Consider the following 22,901-nt stretch of genomic DNA (forward strand, 5'->3'; position numbering starts at 1 on the left):
TATTATTTGTTTATTTATCCAAGGCGACTTACAGGGACTAGGGTGTGTGAACTATGCATCAGCTGCAGAGTCACTTACAATTACGTCTCACCCGAAAGACGTAGCACAAAGTTAAGTGACTTGCTCAGGGTCACACAATGAGTCAGTGGCTGAGGTGGGATTTGAACCGGGGACCTCCTGGTTACAAGCCCTTTTCTTTAACCACTAGACCACACAGCCTCCTTGTTATATTAAGTGATATAATAATCCCTGCATGAGACCTGCATAGTACTTGTGTTCATGGACTCTGTGTTTGAACTACTCAACAGATCTCCTACCTCTCCAATCTTCTACAGCATGTACAGTCAACAACATGCTATTTGATCCCTGCAAGTGATTGTGCAAGGTAAAAACACCTTTTTATGTGAAACTTGCTCCCAGTCAAAAATTCAAATATTCTGTAGGGTCATAGTTTGTGTGTGTAAACATGTAGACAACAAGTGACAGAAAACAAGAAAATACTAAAGAGGACTAATGAACAAGTTACTATAAAATCAATGGTTTGTGTCGACTTCAGATCATCTGTATGACTTTAGTTTATTCCATGATATGATCTATCAAGTGACAGAAATCAATAGTTCTCCCACAAAATGCAAGGTATGTTCTTTGTCATTTTACAGTGCAGCCTGTGTATAATATGCACCCTTTATAACATACATTTACCATACAGTAAATATCATCAGTTTCTGTCAGGTTTTCTATCGATTTCATGGTTGCATTATATTTAACTCAGAAAAAATTATTATTAATTATATAGTATGCTGCTAGTTCAGCATTTATTCATCAAAACTTGGGGGGGTCACTTATGTTGCTATTTTACACAGGTTATTTTATCATCACTGTATGATGCATTACACCTATAATACATGAAATAAAGTTTATGTTTACAGTAGCTGAAATATATATTAAACTGGAAAAATAAAAATTAAACTATTCAGTACAGTACCTTACAGCCTTCACATCTGATCAAAATGCAGGAGTTCAGCTACCGTAGTATGTACTGTGGCTTCAAATCTAAATCCTGGCTTAGGTTATGATGAATGAATGGTACACACAGGAGTAGCCTATATCATTCGTCTCAAGAATTACAGTAAGCAGTCACCTTTTCTATCTCACTGCACCAGACATCTGTTACAACTCACAGATCAATCTGTCATACGGAGGCTGTGTGGTCCAGTGGTTAAAGAAAAGGGCTTGTAACCAGGAGGTCCCCGGTTCAAATCCCACCTCAACCACTGACTCATTGTGTGACCCTGAGCAAGTCACTTAACCTCCTTGTGCTCCGTCTTTCGGGTGAGACGTAATTGTAAGTGACTCTGCAGCTGATGCATAGTTCATACACCCGAGTCTCTGTGAGTCCTTAAATAAACAAATAATACCACATTTTACAGTACATGTACTGCACGGTCTCAATTACAATTTAACAACCAAGAACATTATGCTGTTAAGCTTAACACGGATCCTTAGGCATGCTTTGAAAAAAGTAGCAGTGTGATCTATTGAGAAAGCTCACTAATAAATACTGTGCTGTACCTCATACTGTACCTTGGAGGTTGCACTGATTATGCACATTTGCCAATGACTGGTTATGGGAAATCATTTCCCTAACAATAAGGCTGCAGTATGTACTAACCAATGAAAGGTCAGAGATCTTTCGGGATGCATTTGGGTAAAATCAGAACTGTGAGCATGAACAAATTATAAAAGTGAGATTCCGCCAGATGGCAAAACCTACACTAATTTACAGTCTGGAAGCTACTGTAAAAACCTTAAAAGAAGATAAAATAATTAACAGCAAGTTCAGCTACTTCTAGTAAAAGAATGACATGTTAAATATTCCCAGTGCATGCTACTGCACAGTACCACATCAATCCCCAGCCAAGATAAGTGTCACAATGCTTCATGTACTGCCCGAGCTTCAGGAGAATTGCTAGCAATCATCCTCTCCTCACCCATAAGGCTTTAGTGACTGCAGTATTTTTTTATAGACAAGCAGCTAAGAAAGATTATGCTTCACCAGTCAAGGCTACAAGATGTTTATAGTAAATGGCTTATGTGTCAATTGCCTTCAAAAGGCAAAGAAACATGATGAGCTACATGATAAAGCAATATAACCCAAAGAAGAAGGCTTCAGTGTCTGGTAAGGCCCACCCTGTGCAGTTAAATGTTGTGAGCTGAAAGCAAGGGCATTGTGGGTATTTCCAATACCTTATTAATAAATTGAAACAAAATAAAAGTATTCTACTTACAAGCAGCTGCTCTTCAATTCTTACCCACCTCTTCAAAAGATGTAAAGCACGTAACAGAATACAAGTAGCTTCTAGTTAGGATTTGAGTACGTTTCAGTATTTAAGTTACCTGTACCATTAGGTTCCAATACTATTTTATTAGCAAAAAGTTGTTTTTTTTAAGTTTGAATAAAGATATCTTGTAGCCTACACGTGTTACTGTTGATCGTGCTGCTTGTTCAGAATGAGGTTATGAAGTTTATTCAAAGCCTCCTGCCTTTGTCTTTCATTTTCTTTCATTGCTGGTGCACAATTATTGTAAAGGGGAGTGGAAAGGGTTAATATGTTCTACAGTAAGACTTCTTACAGTAGTGTTATTTGAATACAATAAACAGAGGTACAATCATGTAAGGTTTTATATACATTGGAATAATGTTATGTGCCCCTTTAAATGGTAAAACAGTGAGAAACTGTCTCTGAACATTGTGTGATTTTCCTGTGTTTAATGTAAGGTTCTTTTTAAATCTACTGCTTAGCGCTGCCCTGTCCTTGTAGCTCAGTAACTTTGCACGCAGCCAAAAGGTGCTGCATATCTAAGAGTCATGATAACAAACTGTTTTCTTTATGACTCAAAGAGCAGGTGACCTCAGGCGGATGATCCTTGTTTATGCATGAGTTGTTTCTACTTAAAATGCTGATTTTAAAATCATAGGTGTGAACCACAATCAACCCAAATAAAACTGGTTCTAATCAACAAAACTTCAGGAGCCGTCACAGGGTGCCATGCCAGGCTGACGCGCCTCCAATAAGGGGGGGGGGGGGGGGTGCACTCTGTTCATTGGTGAAAGCAGGAGATTTCCACTACCTGGGGGACCTAACCTGCCCTGTATATTAATATTTGTAACTTGTATTTCATTGCTCAAGATTTCCATCTGTCGAGATCTGCGCTTACAGTATTGCTGTAATTGCGTCCTGTGCTGTCTTTGGATTTGCTTTGTTCCTGAATAAAACTTTTTGGATTGAAGATTACCTGAAGAAGACTGACTTTTTATTTTGAAGAAGAAAACTGACCTATTATTACAATCCTATGAATTAGTGCAAGCATGACTTTTTACATCTGAGGGTTTAGAAGAATAACAATATGTAGTTTCAATTCCAGCACTACAGTAATATGTTTATGCACAACCACCTCTGGTCAAGGAGGGCTGTCTCAGTGCATTAACAAAAACAAAATTAACTCACCAGTTGTAAAACAGACATGAAAGCATAGAGGTATTGTACCATTTTGGCTATTCTATAAGTCCTGGAGAAACCCTTGTTTTTAATCAGTTGTCTATTGTTAACCAATTGTTCCTGTTTAAGATACTGCAACAGATCTCAACAATCCTATTATCCAATCCAAGGTACAGTATTATTGTGTGCATTGAGAATTGCACATATACTTGAGTGGTCAAATAATATACAGTATATTATATATGTGTGCTTAATGCAGTGCTACTGCATATGTACAGTATTGTAGTCATTTCACTCTTAACTCATGTTGAACCTTTTGGAACTTGAAAGTAAATCTAAAGTAAATTTGCCAAATACTAAATTCAGCAGCATTTGTTCTCTGCTGCTCTCTTGATTGGTGTCCAACCTGAAGGTCTAGATAACCTTGACATCTTCTTAAATAATGAAAAATAATAAACCTGTCAGCCCTCAGAGAACCTGCATGCTCTACTCATAATGAGCTCAGACGGTCACTTACAGCAGCCTGCAGGTCTGCAAACTGTCCCTGCATATCACAAAGTGCCCAAAGGAAATTAGGGATAATATAGTGATTGCTGTATAGGGATAATATATCTCATAATGTACTACAGTAATAGTAGTGAGGCATAAGTGCCTTAGGTGGCCCTTAGGCACTAATGCTTCATTTGACACTGTGGGGCATGTGATATCAAAGTGGAACTGTGAAACAGTAGGTACTGTACAGCAGGTTGTGTTGGAGAGTGTTCTGATAATATCACAACGGGATTGTACCCTGTACGGAATGCATCCAGAGTGCTTTAATGGCATGAAAATGCATCATTTCTATTTTTCACATAGCAAGGACAAAGTACATTTCTCCTGTATCAATACTGAAAGGCAGGGCAGGTGTTCAGCAACAGTCCATTTTATTGCATCATCATTAGCACGCCACTGTGGCTTGCGTTTTGTTTAAATCTATTATTGTTATTGAAACTAATAACTCATTACAATAGTTACTGCAATAGGTCTTACTGCTTTTAACAATGCGTAAATCTAAACACAATGGATAGAGCTCTCCCCAGGCTTTTTCAGGCAGGGCGGGTCGCTCGGAAAAGTGGCTGTCACCGCCCGGCTGAAAAAACCCGATCCGCCCGTCTTGCAGATGCTCCTGTGCCTTTAACAATAAGGATTGATTACACTTCTAGAAGACTAGATCACCTGTGCGTTGCTGGGTGAAAAAAAATCTTGGAACCACATTGAGAGCTGTTTACGTCTTGACACAACATTTAACCAATCAGAGAGTTGAAAGGGGGGGTATTCTGTGTTAAGCACTTCGAGAGGCTAAAATGGTAAAAATGACTGCTAAAAAAATAATCAATTATTTTCAAAGCAAAAATAGTGACAATGAACGCAGGGGGTCAAAATAAGCCAGCGATCAGCACAATCTATATTTGCGCCGCTACTTTATTAAAAAAATATTAAGATTATTTTCAGGTATTATCATTCAGTCCATTTTTTGTCATATTATTGTACTGTAAGGTGATTTATAGTAAATAATTGCAATACATATACATAAAAAAGTGTATTCATTTTGTTGTACCCAGGTGCTTGTGACAGATATTGGGGGTTCATATATAGAGGCTGTATGCCTTTAAGAAGAAAGTCGTGATGGGATATTAGCTGAACATTGTCAGCTGACATACAAATGCTTAAGGGCAGAGGTGCTGGGTTATTACACTCCATGCAACAGTTATGATGGTGACCAAACGTGTGCGAGTACTGTTGTGTAAAAAAAAAAAAAAAAAAAAAAGGGTTAAAATGAACAGTTGCGTTCAAAAAATGTAAAACAGCAAAAAACCAGAAGAGACGTGCATTCACAAAATGCCCTGAAAACTTAACATAAAGAAAACCATTTAAATGAGGCAATAAGCTCAATAATTAAGGTAATAAGGAAGTGCAAAGGTTACCGTTTTTTGTTTTTTTTGTGAACTCCAATAAAACTGTTATCTTTCCCCAGTCAAATCGTAGAGTGCCTAAATAAGCACAGTCATTTACCATAATAAAAAACAGAAATGAAAAAGAAAATGTAGAACATAAAAAAGCAAAACCAGTTAGTCAACAAAAGACAACACATTGTTCAAATTCTTTGTCGTATTATATATTTAAGGTAAGTTTATTTTTCCATTAAAAGTGCTCCCGGCTATAATGTACGCCCGGCTGTACAGAATTCCTGGGGAGAAGCCTGATGGAGAAATAATATTTTTTATAAAGTACATTTTATAGCACCTTTATTATTGTAATATATTTCCCAAAGCTAGATTCCAAAGACCGAGGGTATGTGTTTGTTTTGTTATTGATAAGCACAGTCAGCTTTTGTGTATCAATCTGTTACAAAAAAATGGAAGAAATAACACGGAATTCTGAGAATCTTGCCCAATAATTTTAAATTGTAGCTGTGCACAGAAGAAATGTGTAAAAAAAAAAATTAAACTTTACCCTCAGCTCCTGTTTATTTTAATAGAGTGACTAGGCTTATAAGAAAATAAACATTATTAACTTAGAAAGCAAATAAGAATTGAAATCAAATCAAACAAGCACCCACTAACATCATGAGGACATGCAAGTTTCTAACCCTGCAAAAACAAATAACCATGACAAAAGGCTTGGAAGTTTGTGCTAAAGCTGCTTTTTGTATATTATCCTCAGACAAGCTTCCTGTTAACCTTCTAGTTAAACAGTCAATATGAAAGGAAGATAATCAACCAGGGCGACTCACAACTTTCTCTTCTAATTTCAGACTTTGCACCTAGAAATGTTACATTACTTGTGCTTGGTTTAAAAAGCACTTGGAGGAATTAAACATGTTTTTTTTCTTTTTCTGGGCCAATAAAAGCAGGCGATTGACATATTATGACGTACATGTACTTTTTATTGAAAGCTTTAAAAAATACAACATATCTTTGGAATCTTAATGCTGCTTTAAAAAGATCCTCAGTTTAACAAACCTGCAAAACGTAATCAAAATCTGAGGACGTTCTCTTAAAAAAAAAAAAAAAACTGTTACATTGTCTTCATTATAAACAGTGGTCATAACAATTTTTGTAATACAAAAAAAAAAAAAAAAAGATATAATATTCTAAAGTATGACCAAAGTTTGTATTATTTCTAAACATCTTTCTTATGTTCCTTCATTTGCTAAGAACGTTTACATTCTAGCTACTTTGTTTATACTTTTAATGGAAAAACAGTCAAGTGTCCTCCAGTCTTTCACTTTTCAATAGCAGACCTGCTTAGCCAACCATGACATTAATGGCTGTTAATCAAATAGAACAGGAAAATCTTCACTTAGTCTAACTCTACTTTGTGCAAAGTCTAAACTCATCATCGTCTCCATATCACAAAAACAGGCAAGTACAAAACGTCATTGTCGTCTTCTTCATTTGGCTGATATAGATGTAGAGCAACAACTATAATTTTGCATTTAGGTGATTAAGCCAGATAATTGCATCAGGAGTAGCGGCAGGGGTAGACCGATGGGCTACCAAAAAATAAACTATGGTAGCCCACCACAAATTTTGGTAGTCCACATTTTTCAGCAGATAAACATTTCCATATTACGCTTGCTCCATTAAAAAAAAATGTAGACAGATACAACTGAAAGGTTCAGAAAAGAAATCCAACATTTGCCAACGTTTGCTAACAACCTAGTTTCTGTTAATATTTCTACCAAACAATAACAAGCTAATAATAGTTTATATATAAAATGTAGGGAATTATGTTTGACCATCATTTGCATTATTTTCCCAGACTTGATCAGTCCTGGGGACTCACAGTCTGGGTTTTGATCCAACCAATATCTCATCATTAGTTTTAAAGTATTCACTGTGTAACAAATTAAAACAATCCTGTTTTGGGTCCTAAATGGACTGTGGGAATTATTATGCACTTGTGCCATTTATAGACCCTAGCCCCACCTTTTACCAGTCTTCATTAGTTGAACAATTTCATACCATTTACTTTTATATTTTTAAATATTCATGAAAATATCTATAAAACACATGAATATAAAAAGGCCTAGTTATTGTTTTCTTTATCCTGTGCACTCACAGTATCCACCGCTCATTATCAGTAACTAAACTCTGCAAGTGCTGCATTTGTTTTCAAGACGTATTGTTATTATACAATCAATATACAGTAGAATCATACAAATGAACTTGGTTGCGTGTACACCGAATATAAACACAAGCACGGCTTTCTGCTGACTTAATAAAAACAACAATAACGTCAGGGTATACATTTAAAATAGTACAAATGCGCTGCACACTTTATAAAGACATTACCATGTGAGGGGGCTCCCTCACAATACCGTTAGCTAATTGTTCAGTTGGAAATAAAAAAATAATAATAATTTATTAACTTTCTACTGTGCTGGAGCTGCAGTGTCCCTGCACCTCGGTAACACTGTGATAGCCACTGAGGGTACGGTGTTCCCTCCTGTTTATATATATTATCTCAGCCATAACTCTGGTAAAATATTGTAGCCTACTGTATACTTGTAATCACTGTACCGCTGGCGCCATTCTAGTAAAGTATAAAGCAAATTCCCTGCTCTGTTTGGTTTATCTGTCATGTCACTGATCTTGCAAGCAGCTAATGCGCGATCAAAAAAATAAATAAAAAAATTAAAAAATTAATAAATAAAATAATGGAATTCTTGTGAACTCCATTCAGCTTTCCAAGCATCATCAAGGTTGAAGAAGCATTGTCAAAGGTTAAGCGCGAGGGGCCAAAGGGGCTTGCGTGACTTCACGCGGTGGAGAGGGACGTTGTTGAGATTCTGGTGGATGGGGAGACGTTCGTTTTTCACGATTCGCTGGACTTCCTGGAGGGTTACGGCATCGCGCGAATGGATCGAGGAGCAATGTGCGACAGCACAGGCAGCCAGGGTGAGGCAGTGCAAGGGAGGCAATGAATCATTGTGCGTGCTGGAAAGGAAACCTGTCATACCAGCTGTGTTTACATGGGACCCTTACTACAGCACCTGTGCTGCAGGGTCAAGCTTACACAAGGACACTGGCTCAGCACACACACATCCTAATGTATCTTCATTGCAGGGTATCATTAACTGTGGCACAATATTATAGCAATCCTGCATCTGTCTGGATAGAACCTGCTGAATTACATTCTTTCTCTGTGCAGTACATCTGTGTTTTCAAACCTTGTATGGTTATACCAGCCTTCAATGTGCATTTACATACTGAATGTCTCATGCAAAATCACCATATTCTGTGTAAACAAGGATGCAAGCTGAAATCCATGCACACCTATCCACTTTTGGAACATATCAAATGGACTCCATCTCAGAAAATGCAGGGTTGTTGAAAGACCCCAGATGTTAATCGATCAAGCTGAAACAAGGCAGGCAAACCACAGGTTAACCACAAGTTAACCAGACACATGTAGGATTTGTTTTAGACACTCAAGATGTAGAAATTATTTCCAGGCAGATCATGTAAAAGGTTTTATCTACAGTGTCACTGCAGACCATTTAATTAGCACTGGTTTCATACATCCACTAGTGTACTGTTCCTCTTTAATGGTGCAACCTGCCCGGTTTCATTTTAACAAAAACTAAACACAGATTTGCACAGTGACCCATCATAGGAAAAATAAAATGACCTAACTGCTTTTAACCCACTTTCTTGGTTAATTCAAGTACACTGTATATCTTTATTCTCTTCTGCTACAGTCTACTATCATTAGAGGATATGTGGGTTAAACAAAACTGCCACAAAACGTAAATATCCTGCAGGAGCTTCAAAATAAAGTTGTTTTACAACATCCATGGAACACTGAATTACACTGCAATGTACTAGTGCAAGCTAAATGTCAGGGTGTCTAAGCTACCAAATGATTTTTCAATGTCATAATACAGTATCAATTATATTTTGTGGTTTTTTTTTTTTTTTCACAACACAGCACTTAAGATTATATTATGTCCATTCAGATATTAATCATCTTTATTTTATTCACAAAATCAATAATGTATTGCCCTCCAAGATGTATTTCTTGTTTATTTCTGGTTGTAATTATTCCTGTATATTAGTAAAATACTTCCACTGCACGACTGGAAACCCAATATCCACAGGCTAAATCAAAGTGTGAAACCAGTTAAATGTACAAATGGTTGGTTTAACTCCCAAACCTGAAACACGAAGACTCTTTGTTCAAATGAAGCGTACAGTGTGTTTCTATGATGACTAACTCAATAGGGTGAATGTTTCAATAAATAACTACCGCAAATGACAAGGCTGTCACTGATGTAATAACGAAAAAGAGCACTACAGTACAATTCGGCACAGGTACGGTCTCCAGCCAGTTTGTCAGGAAGTGAAGCGCATCTGCAGCCAGCAGTATTATTTGACTGCCCCCATGCATGGCCTCCGTATTCGGTGGACAATGACATCTGCAAAGATCAGTCAACATAAACAGTACCTGCTTAGATCTCTCTACCACTAACACGAGCCAAGTGGTTACAACTAGTACCGATGCCATCTCGTAAAGACAATAACACTGGGATGCACTGCACCACTGCACTGACTGTGTGTGTGTATCTTCTACTCAACTGGCTCATGATCTCTGGATCTGTCCACTTACCTAGCAGAGACCTGAGGTGCTTCAAGCGGGTCAGTACATCCTTCTTTGGGTCCAGAACTTTCTGTGTAGATTTCTTGACGTCTCCATGGCTCTTTCGAGAAAACATTCCGCTATAGAAAGCTATTTTGGCAGCTGTTTTTTCCTCCTTTTACCATGCAGTCTGTGTGTTAGTGTCTCCTCTCGCCTTGTGCCAATCTGACGCTATGCTTGTCTCCTCCTTTCGTGGGTGTGTAAACACGGAAACTCAGCAGAGGCCCGTAACGTGACGCGGTCTGCGTAGGAACGTCGCTCGCAGCGCTCAAGGGCACGTAACCAGAGGTTATTTAAACGCTGCTCTGCTGAATAACATTCAACTGAAAAGATGTACGCAAACTCAGAGGAGCCAGAACCACTGCTGACTTGTTTAATAAGAAGCAGTACTCTTCTCTTCAAAATGTGGATATGATTAATCTTTTAATAACAGTGGTTACATTTAAAATCTTACAGAACCAAAGTCCAAAAAATGTTACCATTCCTGTCTCAAGCTCGTGAACATGCAGTGGCACAACAATTAAATAATCATCTCATGTTAAATAATCTTTATGAACCACTCAAGTCAGGTTTAATTCTTAACTCCATGAGAGAAAGCCTCTTTGGGCGGTTTCAGGTCTATTACTGGGTTGGTTTCTTCTGGTGTTCCTCAAAGCTCCATATTGGGACCTATCCTATTTATCATATATATGCTTCCGATATGTCAAATTTTTCGAAGTCACGGTGTAAATTTTCACATCTATGCCGATGATACCCAGATTTATCTGCAAACCACACCTGATATTGACTTGGCTGTTTCTGTGCTAACAAATTGTATTGCTGACATCAAGCTCTGGATGCAACAAAGCTTTCTGTAGTTAAACAGTGACAAGACTGAAGTTATGTTATTAGGTACTCGCCATCAACTGCGTAAATCCAGTTGTTGAAACATGATTATTGATGGGGTACTAACTGAGTTTTATTATCTGCCATTAAACGGTGAACACGTACCACATTCTGATGAAGTATCACTTTATGGCCCTATGTTATAAATAGTTCAACCATTTTTTGAAAATAGTTTATTTTTATCATCCCTAGAAGTTTTAATTTGTTTAAATCTGCAACTTGTTTAGGAAATATCCTATAATACATGTGTTTTGCCCTTTTCTGACTAAAAACCAAAGGAAATATCCCACGGATTACAGAAGACAGTGACACATACAAAGTAAGAAGGGGGGAACCATTTGTTTCCATGGAAAATGCCAAAAAGTATATTTTATTTGGCCTTTTTTCTAGATCACATCTTTACACAACGTATCCCATTATTATAACTGTATTCAGAATCTACCTGTCTCTATAGCTGTGCTCAGAATCTACCTGTCTATAGCTGTGTTCAGAATCTACCTGTCTCTATAGCTGTGTTCAGAATCTACCTGTCTCTATAGCTGTGTTCAGAATCTACCTGTCTCTATAGCTGTGTTCAGAATCTACCTGTCTCTATAGCTGTGTTCAGAATCTACCTGTCTCTATAGCTGTGTTCAGAATCTACCTGTCTCTATAGCTGTGTTCAGAATCTACCTGTCTCTATAGCTGTGTTCAGAATCTACCTGTCTCTATAGCTGTGTTCAGAATCTACCTGTCTATAGTTGTGTTCAGAATCTACCTGTATAGCTGTGTTCAGAATCTACCTGTCTCTATAGCTGTGTTCAGAATCTACCTGTCTATAGTTGTGTTCAGAATCTACCTGTATAGCTGTGTTCAGAATCTACCTGTCTCTATAGCTGTGTTCAGAATCTACCTGTCTATAGTTGTGTTCAGAATCTACCTGTATAGCTGTGTTCAGAATCTACCTGTCTCTATAGCTGTGCTCAGAATCTACCTGTCTCTATAGCTGTGCTCAGAATCTACCTGTCTCTATAGCTGTGTTCAGAATCTACCTGTCTATATAGCTGTGTTCAGAATCTACCTGTCTATAGCTGTGTTTAGAATCTACCTGTCTATAGCTGTGAAACAGTAATACATGATGATTATGAGCTCATCTCACAGAATAATAATAGAGTATTCCTTTAGGTGGCAAGTTAAATATTCCTTGAGGTGAGGTGTGGAATTGAATACATTGACTGCAGAAATGTACCCCTTGTATCCATTAGGGTAATTCAAGTATGACATGGGTCAAGAAAATCCACCTTTTGTAATATGTCTTGCATTCTCAGCAAAGGGGAAAGACAAGAAAAACCTGAAGAACAAGAACAAGAAAAACAAGATTTGCCATAAATGTCCCTCCTGTATAAAGCTGCAATCGCTTTTCTCCACCCAGCACTCTACCTTGGCATGAGTATATGGAGCATATCAAACTTTACAGCATCAATCAGTGGGAGGTAGGAGTTGTGTAGAAACTGAAGTCAGGCTTCAAATGCACTGCTGGTCCTGTAGTGTATTGGAAGTATAGGAAGTATTGGAAGTGCCTGTCACTGCAGAGCTCAGAGCCAATGGGAGCAGTGCCTATGGAAAGCTGCAGTCCAGTGTTCCAGGAATCCTGCCTGGTCACTGAGCGTGGCTGCTCTCATGGGAGTATACAGAGACCAGCAGGGAAAGCACAAGGCAATTGTCACAGTATTCAAATGATAGCTAAGGGTATGCAAAACAAATCTGGAGGAGAATGCCAGGGCGACCTTGATGACACTTCCCCTGCTTGTGCTGACTGAGCTGGACTGCACAGCAGCTAACTGCATTGGCACAGTTACACTTCCTTTCAATTGTGTTCCTATCTGACCCCTCCTGCTCCGGGAGGGACACAGTGATGTTCATCCTGTGCGTGGAGCCTCCATTTTAAATATACAGCCCACTTAAAATATTCACTCCTCCTAACCATTAACAAAATGATACAAATTGTGTTATGGCTTGGAGAATTCTGGGTGAGATGAATCGATTTTAAATGCAACAAAATGTTGACATTAATATGAAAGGTGAAAACTTTATTTCTGTAGTCACGAAAATACACTTTTTCAATATGCAATGGAGCAACACACTATCTCATGCTTAATGGTAAATGTGTACATCGAGATGATAATTATTCAATTTTCACCAGTAAAATATACACATAGTAGCATTTAAACCCTTTTTTTTATTAGATGTGTATTCAATTGTCTTACATTTATTTCAACAAAAATGCATGACCAAACATAACAGAATGACATTAGTATTAGTATTTTGTACTACACATTTAATTGAGTTTGGCTGACTAAAGCTTGAAAAGTTAGTGGTGGGACACATTTTCTCCATATACCTCACCCGGAGATTATGATACATTACTATGATACATACAAGCTGAAGTCCTTTTCATCACAGCTGGACATGTGTGACATACATTTAGCAACTCTATAGTGTAACATGGAATTATGGTTACTGAGTTCAAATTATACAATGCAGTGACACCTGGGGGAAAGATCTGCAATTGCAAGGGAGCCTTATTATGTAGTCTCACAAATTACAGGATCAAAAAAATGTATGATTTTGAACATTACATTTTTGTTTCAGACAATGCTAGGGGACCTATGTCTGGCATGCTGCTTATCTACTAGCATGCAAATAATACTATGGTCTTGTGAGAAGCACAAGTTCACTTTTTTTTTTTTTTTATAAAGTGAGAAGGTCTTTGTGGCACTAAGAAACGCATTCAGGGCAGCTGCACACATTTCATATTCTGTATTGTCAATTCCACATCAGCTCTTGAATTGACTGAAATAGAAAGAGGTTGAAAGGAATATGGCGTCACATGCTTGCCTTTAGTACTGTTTAATTAAGACCAGTCCCCTGAACCTTCTTTACTATTTCAAATGAAAGCTAAAAGGGTGAAGCACCACTTGATTTCCTCACTGAAGGTTTTCAGTTGCTGTCATTTCTTCTGTTTTCAATGGAAAGCTTTTAAGGATTGATAAATCAATGTGATTTCAGTGAAGAAAGATCTCCAGCAGTGTAAATTAACTGGAGCATAGGGCAGCAGTGTGGAGTAGTGGTTAGGGCTCTGGACTTCTGACCGGAGGGTCGTGGGTTCAATCCCTTGTGGGGGACACTGCTGCTGTACCCTTGAGCAAGGTACTTTACCTAGATTGCTCCAGTAAAAACCCAACTGTATAAATGGGTAATTGTATGTAAAAATAATGTGATATCTTGTAACAATTGTAAGTCGCCCTGGATAAGGGCGTCTGCTAAGAAATAAATAATAATAATAAAGTAATGAGAGCGGGGCGTCCAATTGGCTTCATTGATTTGTAGGTAAGTAACATGCAGATATTAATGCAAGTTCCAACTGATGAATTGGAAAAGATGTTCAGATTTCTTATACATTTTATTTTAAAGAAAGCGTCATATAATTAATTGTTTATTAAGGCTACATGCTAGTGCTGGGCTAGGAGTGATGCTATTGAAAACAGATTCTGAAGCAAATACAGTTAAATTATTTTTCTGAATTGCTTCTTACTAGATTCATATGTCTAATAATAGGCCAATTTGTGTTCACTAAAAGCTTGTCTCAAATATGTATTATAAACCAGAAACACATTATTTAGTTTCAATTCTTCTAGATCTAAGTGCTGCCTTTGATACTGTAGACCATTCCATCCTACTGAATCGTCTTGAAAGCACAGTAGGACTGACTGGCCTTGTCCTATCCTCGTTCAAATCTTATCTTTCTGATAGATTTCAGTTCGTCTCTATTGGGAGGTAAAATCTGCATTATCGGAAGTGGTCTGTGGTGTTCCACTGGGCTCCATTCTAGATCCCTTGCTGTTTTCATTATATATGCTACCGTTAGGTAACATTATCCTCAGACACGGAGTGAACTTCCATTGCTATGCTGATGATACCCAGCTATATTTGTCCCTAAAGCCAGGAATTTCTTTCTGCCTGGGTGTTATTAGATACTTACCTTACAGACATCAAGCATTGGCTGTCACAGAATTCAGATAATGCTAGTGGGCTCACAGAACCAACTTAAATGAAATGTGGGATTACATGATCTCGACCCTTGCAGTTTCTCATCAAAACTTAAACTAGAAATTAAGAGTCTGAGGGTCTTTGATCCTGATCTATCATTTGAGACTCATATTAGGGAAGTTACTAAAATATTATAACGATCTCGGTTCCCGCAGGCAGGGAAAAAAGCATAGCGCCAATACCACTGTACAAAAGAGCCAGCTCCCTTGCAGGAGCTGATATCAGGCTTATATCTTTTTAGTTTGCATCACCTACCAGCCCTGACCCTACTCCCGTGCACGCTACAGTATCTTTTTACCAATTGAGAAATATAGCATTTGAGAAATATAGCCAAACTTAGACCAATTATTTCCGTATCTGGTGCCGAGAGACTAATGCATGCCTTTGTTTCATCTAGAATTGATTATTGTAATGCACTTTTTCCTGGTGTCCCAAAACGTGTGGTATCCCGCTTGCAGCTTGTTCAGAATGCCGCCGCTAGAATCCTAACTAAAACCAGAAAAAGTGAACATATTACCCCTGTTCTGGCCTCTTTACACTGGTTCCCTGTGCAGTATAGAATTGATTTTAAGATTATGCTGTTAACTTACAAGGCCCTGAATGGATTAGCACCTAGTTATTTGCAGGAGTTACTGACTCTGTATCTTCCAAACCGCACTCTGAGATCAAAGGATGCAGGGCTGCTGGTTGTTCCTAGGGTCAACAAAAGCAACACGGGAGCCTCGGGAGGAAGGGCTTTTTCTTGTAGTGCTCCTAAATTATGGAATGCTCTGCCTTCCTTTATCAGGGAAGCTGGGACCGTTACAGTTTTCAAGTCAAGACTAAAAACACACTTTTATAAAATGGATTTCGTATCTTAGTGGGTTTTAATGTAACTTTAAAATTGCTGCTTTTGTATTATTATTGTGTGTATACTGTTATTTGTTCTTTTTTTCTGCTATGTACTGTACAGTGCTTTGCAATACTTTTGTATAAAAAGCACTATATAAATGCAATAAATAACTAAATAACTCAATAACTAAACCCATTTCCCCGGGTGCTTATGTTGCAATAGTTGTCCCAGCCCACACCTGCCAACAAGAAAGGCCTTTCTTTGTTGTTTAACATCTATCAGAGGTGCATGTATTGAATAGTAGTATTTTAAATGTGAGGTGTGTAATTAGCCATACAGTAAGTGACATTGTTTTATGTATACTTATTGTGTTTAAGATTCAATGAAAGGAAACCCCTTTTCAGTAGAGAGTGCCCAATACCTTTTTGCTGTTACTCTTCTGTTGAAAGCTATTCATTCTACCTCTGTGTCTCGAATGTTAGCTCCAGATAGAGTGGTACAGGGCAGGTTGATTATAACTGGGGATGCTGGGGAAAATACAAAGACAGCTATAGGTCAAAGAGCGTGCTCTTGTTTCATTAGGAAACCCCTTTCCACTAGAAACAAGGTTGTCTCTAATAGCAACAGAGAACAGGGGAGCTGATAATGGCATATGAATAATCACTGTTGACATCTTAGTTCCTCTTATACAAATTCACAAGAAGCTGGTGCTTGTCCATTTTGAATGACTTTGATTTCATCAAAGTAAGTAGGTCACAGAAAAAAAAACACCTTCAGAAAAAAAACACCTTAAAAAAAAACACCTTAAATGTGTGTTTTACTTGCTTCTGCCTATGTTGGTGATTGCTGCTTTTACTAAAATGGCCATTATATGATCATGTTCAATGATAATGCCTGAATACAGTGCAAAATAATGAAGATGTCCTGCTTTTAAGATCACATTGCAATGCATGCTGGTCCTTGTAGTCCTGCAGATGTTCAAGAAAAGAAACAGGTTACAAGTGCCTCAAAGCATTGGAATGTGAGTTAAAAAAAACGACTGAAACCAAACTGTCTGTGGAGATATGATAACCTCTACCTTCGAGAACATGCAACAGAGTTATGATTACTAAATAACACTGCTTTTAAAAAAATACATATTTCAAAACATTTATGAAAAGAATACTACCTCAAAATGAAAAGAAAATACAATAAATCATATCTCCACAAATCCTGGGACTTCCGTAAGTTTTCCACAAAACACACATGCACGTTATAAAATGCATACCAAAAATATGATGTCATATTCAGATTCCCTTTGAGATGATGCTTTTTCTTAACTTGCAGTGGGTTTCCATGGCATTTAGGTTACAGCTTTGCAATGTCAAATAATTCTGCTATGATTCTCTTTACCATGCACCCTGCACTCCAAAATATGTGAATGACGTCAATAAATAGGCATGTATAACTTTGATCGAAGTCTGTACAAAGGGCAGGGGACTGCAGTCCACTGTATCCATGAATGCTTTCATACATGAATGTGCTTTATATTTAGCTGTGAAGATACCGTAATTCAGCTTTCCATTCAATGGAATGCAATGTGGACTCCAAGTGTAATCTGAATGCTACAATACACCAAGTGTAAAATATTTTCACATTATTTTAATGTGAAAGAAAGAACTTCTACTTACTGATATAAAAAACAAAGGAAAATTGAAAAAGTGCTGTGTTGACACATGACACGCTGTTTCCAGAGTTCTGGGTGGTCTGAGTTTGAGCATTAACTGAAGTTTAGGTCTTTGTCTTTGTAAGAGCAGCAAATTCAACTAGTGTGTCACCACTAACAAGCTGTGCTGCCCATTCCTAAGGACAATATGCTTTTCGGGAAACGATTTTCTGATTTCAAGGTTTACAATGTATGCCCTGACTGGCTGTGCATGAACGAGGGCCGCCCTCTGTGAAAAGGTTAATAGAAATGAGTGAAAGCAGAGTCTCACTGATCACTATGATCAGCCTAGCATCTCGTTTAACTGAAGCGGACAGCCCTTCCATCCTCTTGGGTGTGTACTGATAGGACTATTATACGGTTTCAAAAGAAAGAGAATACATGGACTGAGGAGAACATTTTGGGGAAATGTTCTGAAGATGTGTGTTATTACCTTTAGTTTCAGAACTGTGCCCGCTAGCTTACCTTGAGCACAGGCTGAATTATCATTCGTACGACTTAATAGATATATATTTTATAATAAAATATAAAGACATGGGTATGGAATTACAGTTACAGAATCTGTACAGTAGCCTATGATCAAGAAGAAAAATAAAGTAATTAATAAACACTGCAACTGCATTTATGAACCAAACAAAAAGGGGGGGGGGGGGGGGGCATGTATTGTTGTTGTTGTTGTTAATAATAATAATAATAATAATAATAATAATAATAATAATAATAATATAACCGTGTATGCAGCAATTATTTAAAGACTAAGACTATATATATATATATATATATATATATATATATATATATATATATATATAGTATAATACATGGATGAAGGCTATATTTGCATCCTGAGCCATTCAAAAAAAAGGCATAATACCGCAGTAGTGACGTCAAAATGACATATTCGTCTAGAAGATTATACTTGACCTTTGACCCATATTTGCCACCTGTTCACCCCAAACACTTTAAAACAAAATGTCTCGTTTTCAATCACTCGACAACACCCACAATTCGTGGTTTCTAGTCACTTTTAACAAATCTGTCTCTGTGAAGATTTACAATCATCCTTCACCAACGGCAGAACCAATCAAGCGAATAAGACAAATAATCTTCGACTCTGACAGCGAAAATAAAATAAAAAGCATACCCCACTGAAACCTTTTCCTTAAAAATACGTTATTTTTTGCAGTTCATTATCTACCCAGTTTAATTCACTGTTCCTGAATTATCAAAAAGAAAATTATATTCAAGATTATTTAATATTGACTTAACATTATTATTATTCATTAAACTCACTTGCAATTTGAACCTTAACACCCATTTATTAAGGAAAATAATTCCATCTCAGATTTTTGTGAAAATTTATGAACTACTCGAAATAAAGGTCTCATAGTTTATGACGTCACATATACCCTAGATGGAATTATTTTCCTGTAACTCACTGAAGCCCCCCTATTATTATCTCTCTCTCTCTCTCTCTCTCTCTCTCTCTCTCTCTCTCTCTCTCTCTCTCTCATGCTTTCTCAAAAGGAAAAACAAAATGTTATTACTAAAAGGTCATGTTAGCACCTAAAATGTAGTCATAGTTGTATAAAATGTTTCTGACCAAGTATAGGTAATAAATCTTATGATCCTGCATACTGTATATAACCTTACTGGTACACATGCAAATGTTTTAATGTGTACATGAATACACACATATATATATATATATATATATATATATATATATATATATATATATGTGTGTAATAATATGCTATTCCTCTATCTAGACTAAATAAAATGATCAATAATGCTGGAATATGGCCAGCAGGTGGCAGCATAAGTCAACAAATAGAAGTGTTTGTGAACACACGTTGAGTGAAGTCTGTCCCAGGTTTGAAAAGCACTTGTCTGTTCTGAATTGTTCTTATGAAGGCTTGTGAATACTTGACTTTTCTTCTTGTATGGTTATGGCTTTCTTTTTTTGTACATGCAAGTACCATTTAAAACCCCATTAGACTAAACTACAGCTTTGAGGACAAGAGTAGGCCAACTAGCACAAGAAGGAATTTTTAGAATAGAAGCGTAGAAGCGCTTGCTTTGGATTTTGAATGCATATTTGAACGTTCATTCTTTAATTTGTGTAAAACTGGATTTGGTTAACAGGAGAATTGCCCTTGATTTACATTACCTTTTAAGAATGTTTTTGAAGGCAAGAACAGGAACGAGACAATCACACATTACACACCCAAATAGATTAAAAACAATATAATACCACTAACAATTAAAAAAAATATCTTGCTGCAAAGAACTAAAAAAGGATCCAAGCTTTCTAGCCACTCTCTCACTTGGTGAACTAGCCATCTAGTAGCTAGGCAGAAATACAATACCACTGTTGTGTTTAACAGTGAGGCAGCAATATAATACCACTGCTGTGTTTTCCCTCAAGAAAGCAAAACTAAAATGTAAACAAAAGATAGCAAACATTTTCCATATGGCCTTGTGGGGTAACACGCTTCTGAAATGTGTAAAATATTAAACAGTGTCCGTCACAGCAGTGAACAAATAACACAACAGTTATGCAACACCCAATGCCCCAGTGTGAAAAAGTAATCCCCCCCTTAGACTCAATACCTGGTTACGCCACCTTTAGCAGCAATAACTGCAACCAAACGCTTCCTGTAGTTACTGATTAGTCTCTCACAGCGCCGTGGAGGAATTCTGGCTCACTCCTCCATGCAGAACTGCTTCAACTCAGTGACATTTGTGGGTTTTTGAGCATGAACTGCTCGTTTCAGGTCCTGCCACAACATCTCAATGGGGTTTAGGTCTGGACTTTGACTAGGCCATTCCAAAACTTTAAATTTCTTGTTCTTCAACCATTCTGATGTAGACTTGCTTGTGTGTTTCGGATCATTGTCTTGCTGCATGATCCAGCTGTGCTTCAGCTTCAGCTCACGGACGGATAGCTTGACATTCTCCTGTAGAATTCTCTGATACAGAGCAGAATTCATGGTTCCTTCAATGATGGCAAGGCGTCCAGGTCCTGATGCAGCAAAGCATCCCCAAACCATGACACTACCACCACCATGCTTGACCGTTGGTATGAGGTTCTTACTGTGGAATGTAGAGTTTGGTTTTCGCCAGACATAACTGGTCCCATGTCGGCCACAAAGTTCCACTTTTGACTCATCTGTCCATAGAACATTGTTCCAGAACTCTTGAGGATCATCCAGGTGCTTTTTGGCAAACTTGTAACGAGCATTCATGTTCTTCTTAGTGAGCAATGGTTTCTGCCTTGCTACTCTGCCATGAATCCCATTTTTGCCCAGTGTCTTTCTGATGGTGGAGTCATGAACACTGACCATAGCCGATGCGAGAGAGGCCTGCAGATCCCTGGATGTTGTTCTTGGAGAGATTTTGGCAGGACGGCCACTCCTGGGAAGATTCACTACTGTCCCAAACTTTCTCCATTTGGACAATATAGCTCTGACTGTGGTTAGGTGGAGCCCCAGAGCCTTAGAAGTGGCTTTGTAGCCCTATCCAGACTGATAGGCATCGACAACGTTTTTCCGGAGCTCTTCAGGAATTTCTTTTGTTCGTGGCATGATGTGCCTCTAGAACCTGTGTGCTGACAACTTCAATCTGATGGTAAGGGCCAAAGTTAGTCAGATTTATATTGGGCAGGGCTGGCCCAAATCAGGCCTAGTTGCTAACCAAAGTACTCAAACAGCTGACCCTAATTATCCCTTTAATTGGGTTGAGTTAACTAGGGGGAAGCAATAACTTTTTCACACCTGAAGATTGCATGTTTGATTACCTTGCACACCAAACAAATGAAAGAAGCACCAAACTTTGGTGTCATTTTTTCTCTCAGACTCCCTCTATATACTACTACAACCCACAAAAAAATCTGACCAAATACTATGTGAAAAATGTGCAAAAATGCAGAAAATCAGACGGGGTAAATACTTTTTCACGGCACTGTACGTGAAAATGGGTTCCTATATTAATATTTCACAGCAAGGGCTGGTATACTGTAGAAAGAGCATTGTCAGCAAAGTGTTATGTTTATTTGTTGTTAACACAAGTCAATGTAAGGTAAAGTGCAACACGTCTTTTCTAAAGGCTTTTACTCTGTTAAAATGATTATGAATGTATCTGATCTCGGATAGCACTTTGAACTTGCATCTCTGTGGCTCGACAAGGAAGACGCATTGCAGTTTTGATCAATTACGCTGACTGAAAAATAAAGTTTGAAATAAAAATGAACTGCATAATAATAGCATTTTCAAATTCAAACACTTTTACATGACCGATCCAGAAAGAAACCACATATTTTAATGTTTGAAAAACTTCCATAATAATAATAATAATAATAATAATAATAATAATAATAATAATAATAATAATAATAATAATAATAATCAAAACTCTTATACTCTTCAATCGCTGTCTCGACCTTTCTGTCAACACCTCTCAACCCCTCCGCTCCTCCTCCACCAGAATTGGGGCCCCACGATGTCGCTGTTTGTGTGGGACTTTTTACAAACACTGCATACATGCCAACAGTCCTTATATGGTCGGGACAGTCCCGATTTCCTAGCAAATGTCCCGTGTCCTGATGCATAGGAAGAAAGTCCCGATATTTACACATAGAATATATATATATATATATATATATATATATATATATATATATATATATATATATATATATATATATATATATATATAAGCTTGGTTTTGGTTCATTTTGTTCTTTTATGACGGCTGTGCATTTCTTTCTCCATTACAGCGCACGTGGTCTCTGAGTCTCTCACGTAAGCAGCTTCCTGCTAATGTACAATATCAAATGCCAAACACCCTCTGCCTCCTGGGAGAGATCCTACGATGTCGTGTACAGTGTACTCACCTATTTAAAACTTTGCATATGATTCGTGTCAAATTAGCTTTGTGCTGGGCTTGTTTGTATCCGAGTATCTCATAGGGAGCTCAAAGCATGAACACATATGAGTGAGTCTCAATGGAGCTGACAGACCACCCTGCAGTGTATGAACTATGCTTTTAGGAGTGCAGAAAATATAAACCGTGTTCACAGTGCTGCACTGGTGCAAAACCGTAGAACTGTATACAAACAATATAGGCTATGTAATAACCGCAGACAGATGGACACACTGATGACGTTTCTCACATTTTTATATGGCAACTCCACAATCGGGAG

The 22,901-nt window shown here is 37.7% G+C and overlaps 1 protein-coding gene across 7 annotated transcripts in view; it reads right to left on the reverse strand.

Moving 5' to 3' along the window:
- LOC117411028 (ral GTPase-activating protein subunit alpha-2-like) overlaps nucleotides 1-10,439 on the reverse strand; it is a 158,072-nt gene extending 147,633 nt beyond the window's left edge. For all 7 annotated transcript variants that reach the window (XM_059025880.1, XM_059025883.1, XM_059025881.1 and 4 more), the window contains exon 1: nucleotides 10,155-10,439. In XM_059025880.1, the coding sequence (XP_058881863.1) occupies nucleotides 10,155-10,260 (106 nt within the window). In that variant the 5' untranslated portion in view covers nucleotides 10,261-10,439. The remainder of the gene's footprint in view (nucleotides 1-10,154) is intronic.
- Nucleotides 10,440-22,901: the final 12,462 nt, after the last annotated feature.

Source organism: Acipenser ruthenus, chromosome 6, assembly GCF_902713425.1.
Source record: "Acipenser ruthenus chromosome 6, fAciRut3.2 maternal haplotype, whole genome shotgun sequence".
Taxonomy (NCBI): domain Eukaryota; kingdom Metazoa; phylum Chordata; class Actinopteri; order Acipenseriformes; family Acipenseridae; genus Acipenser; species Acipenser ruthenus.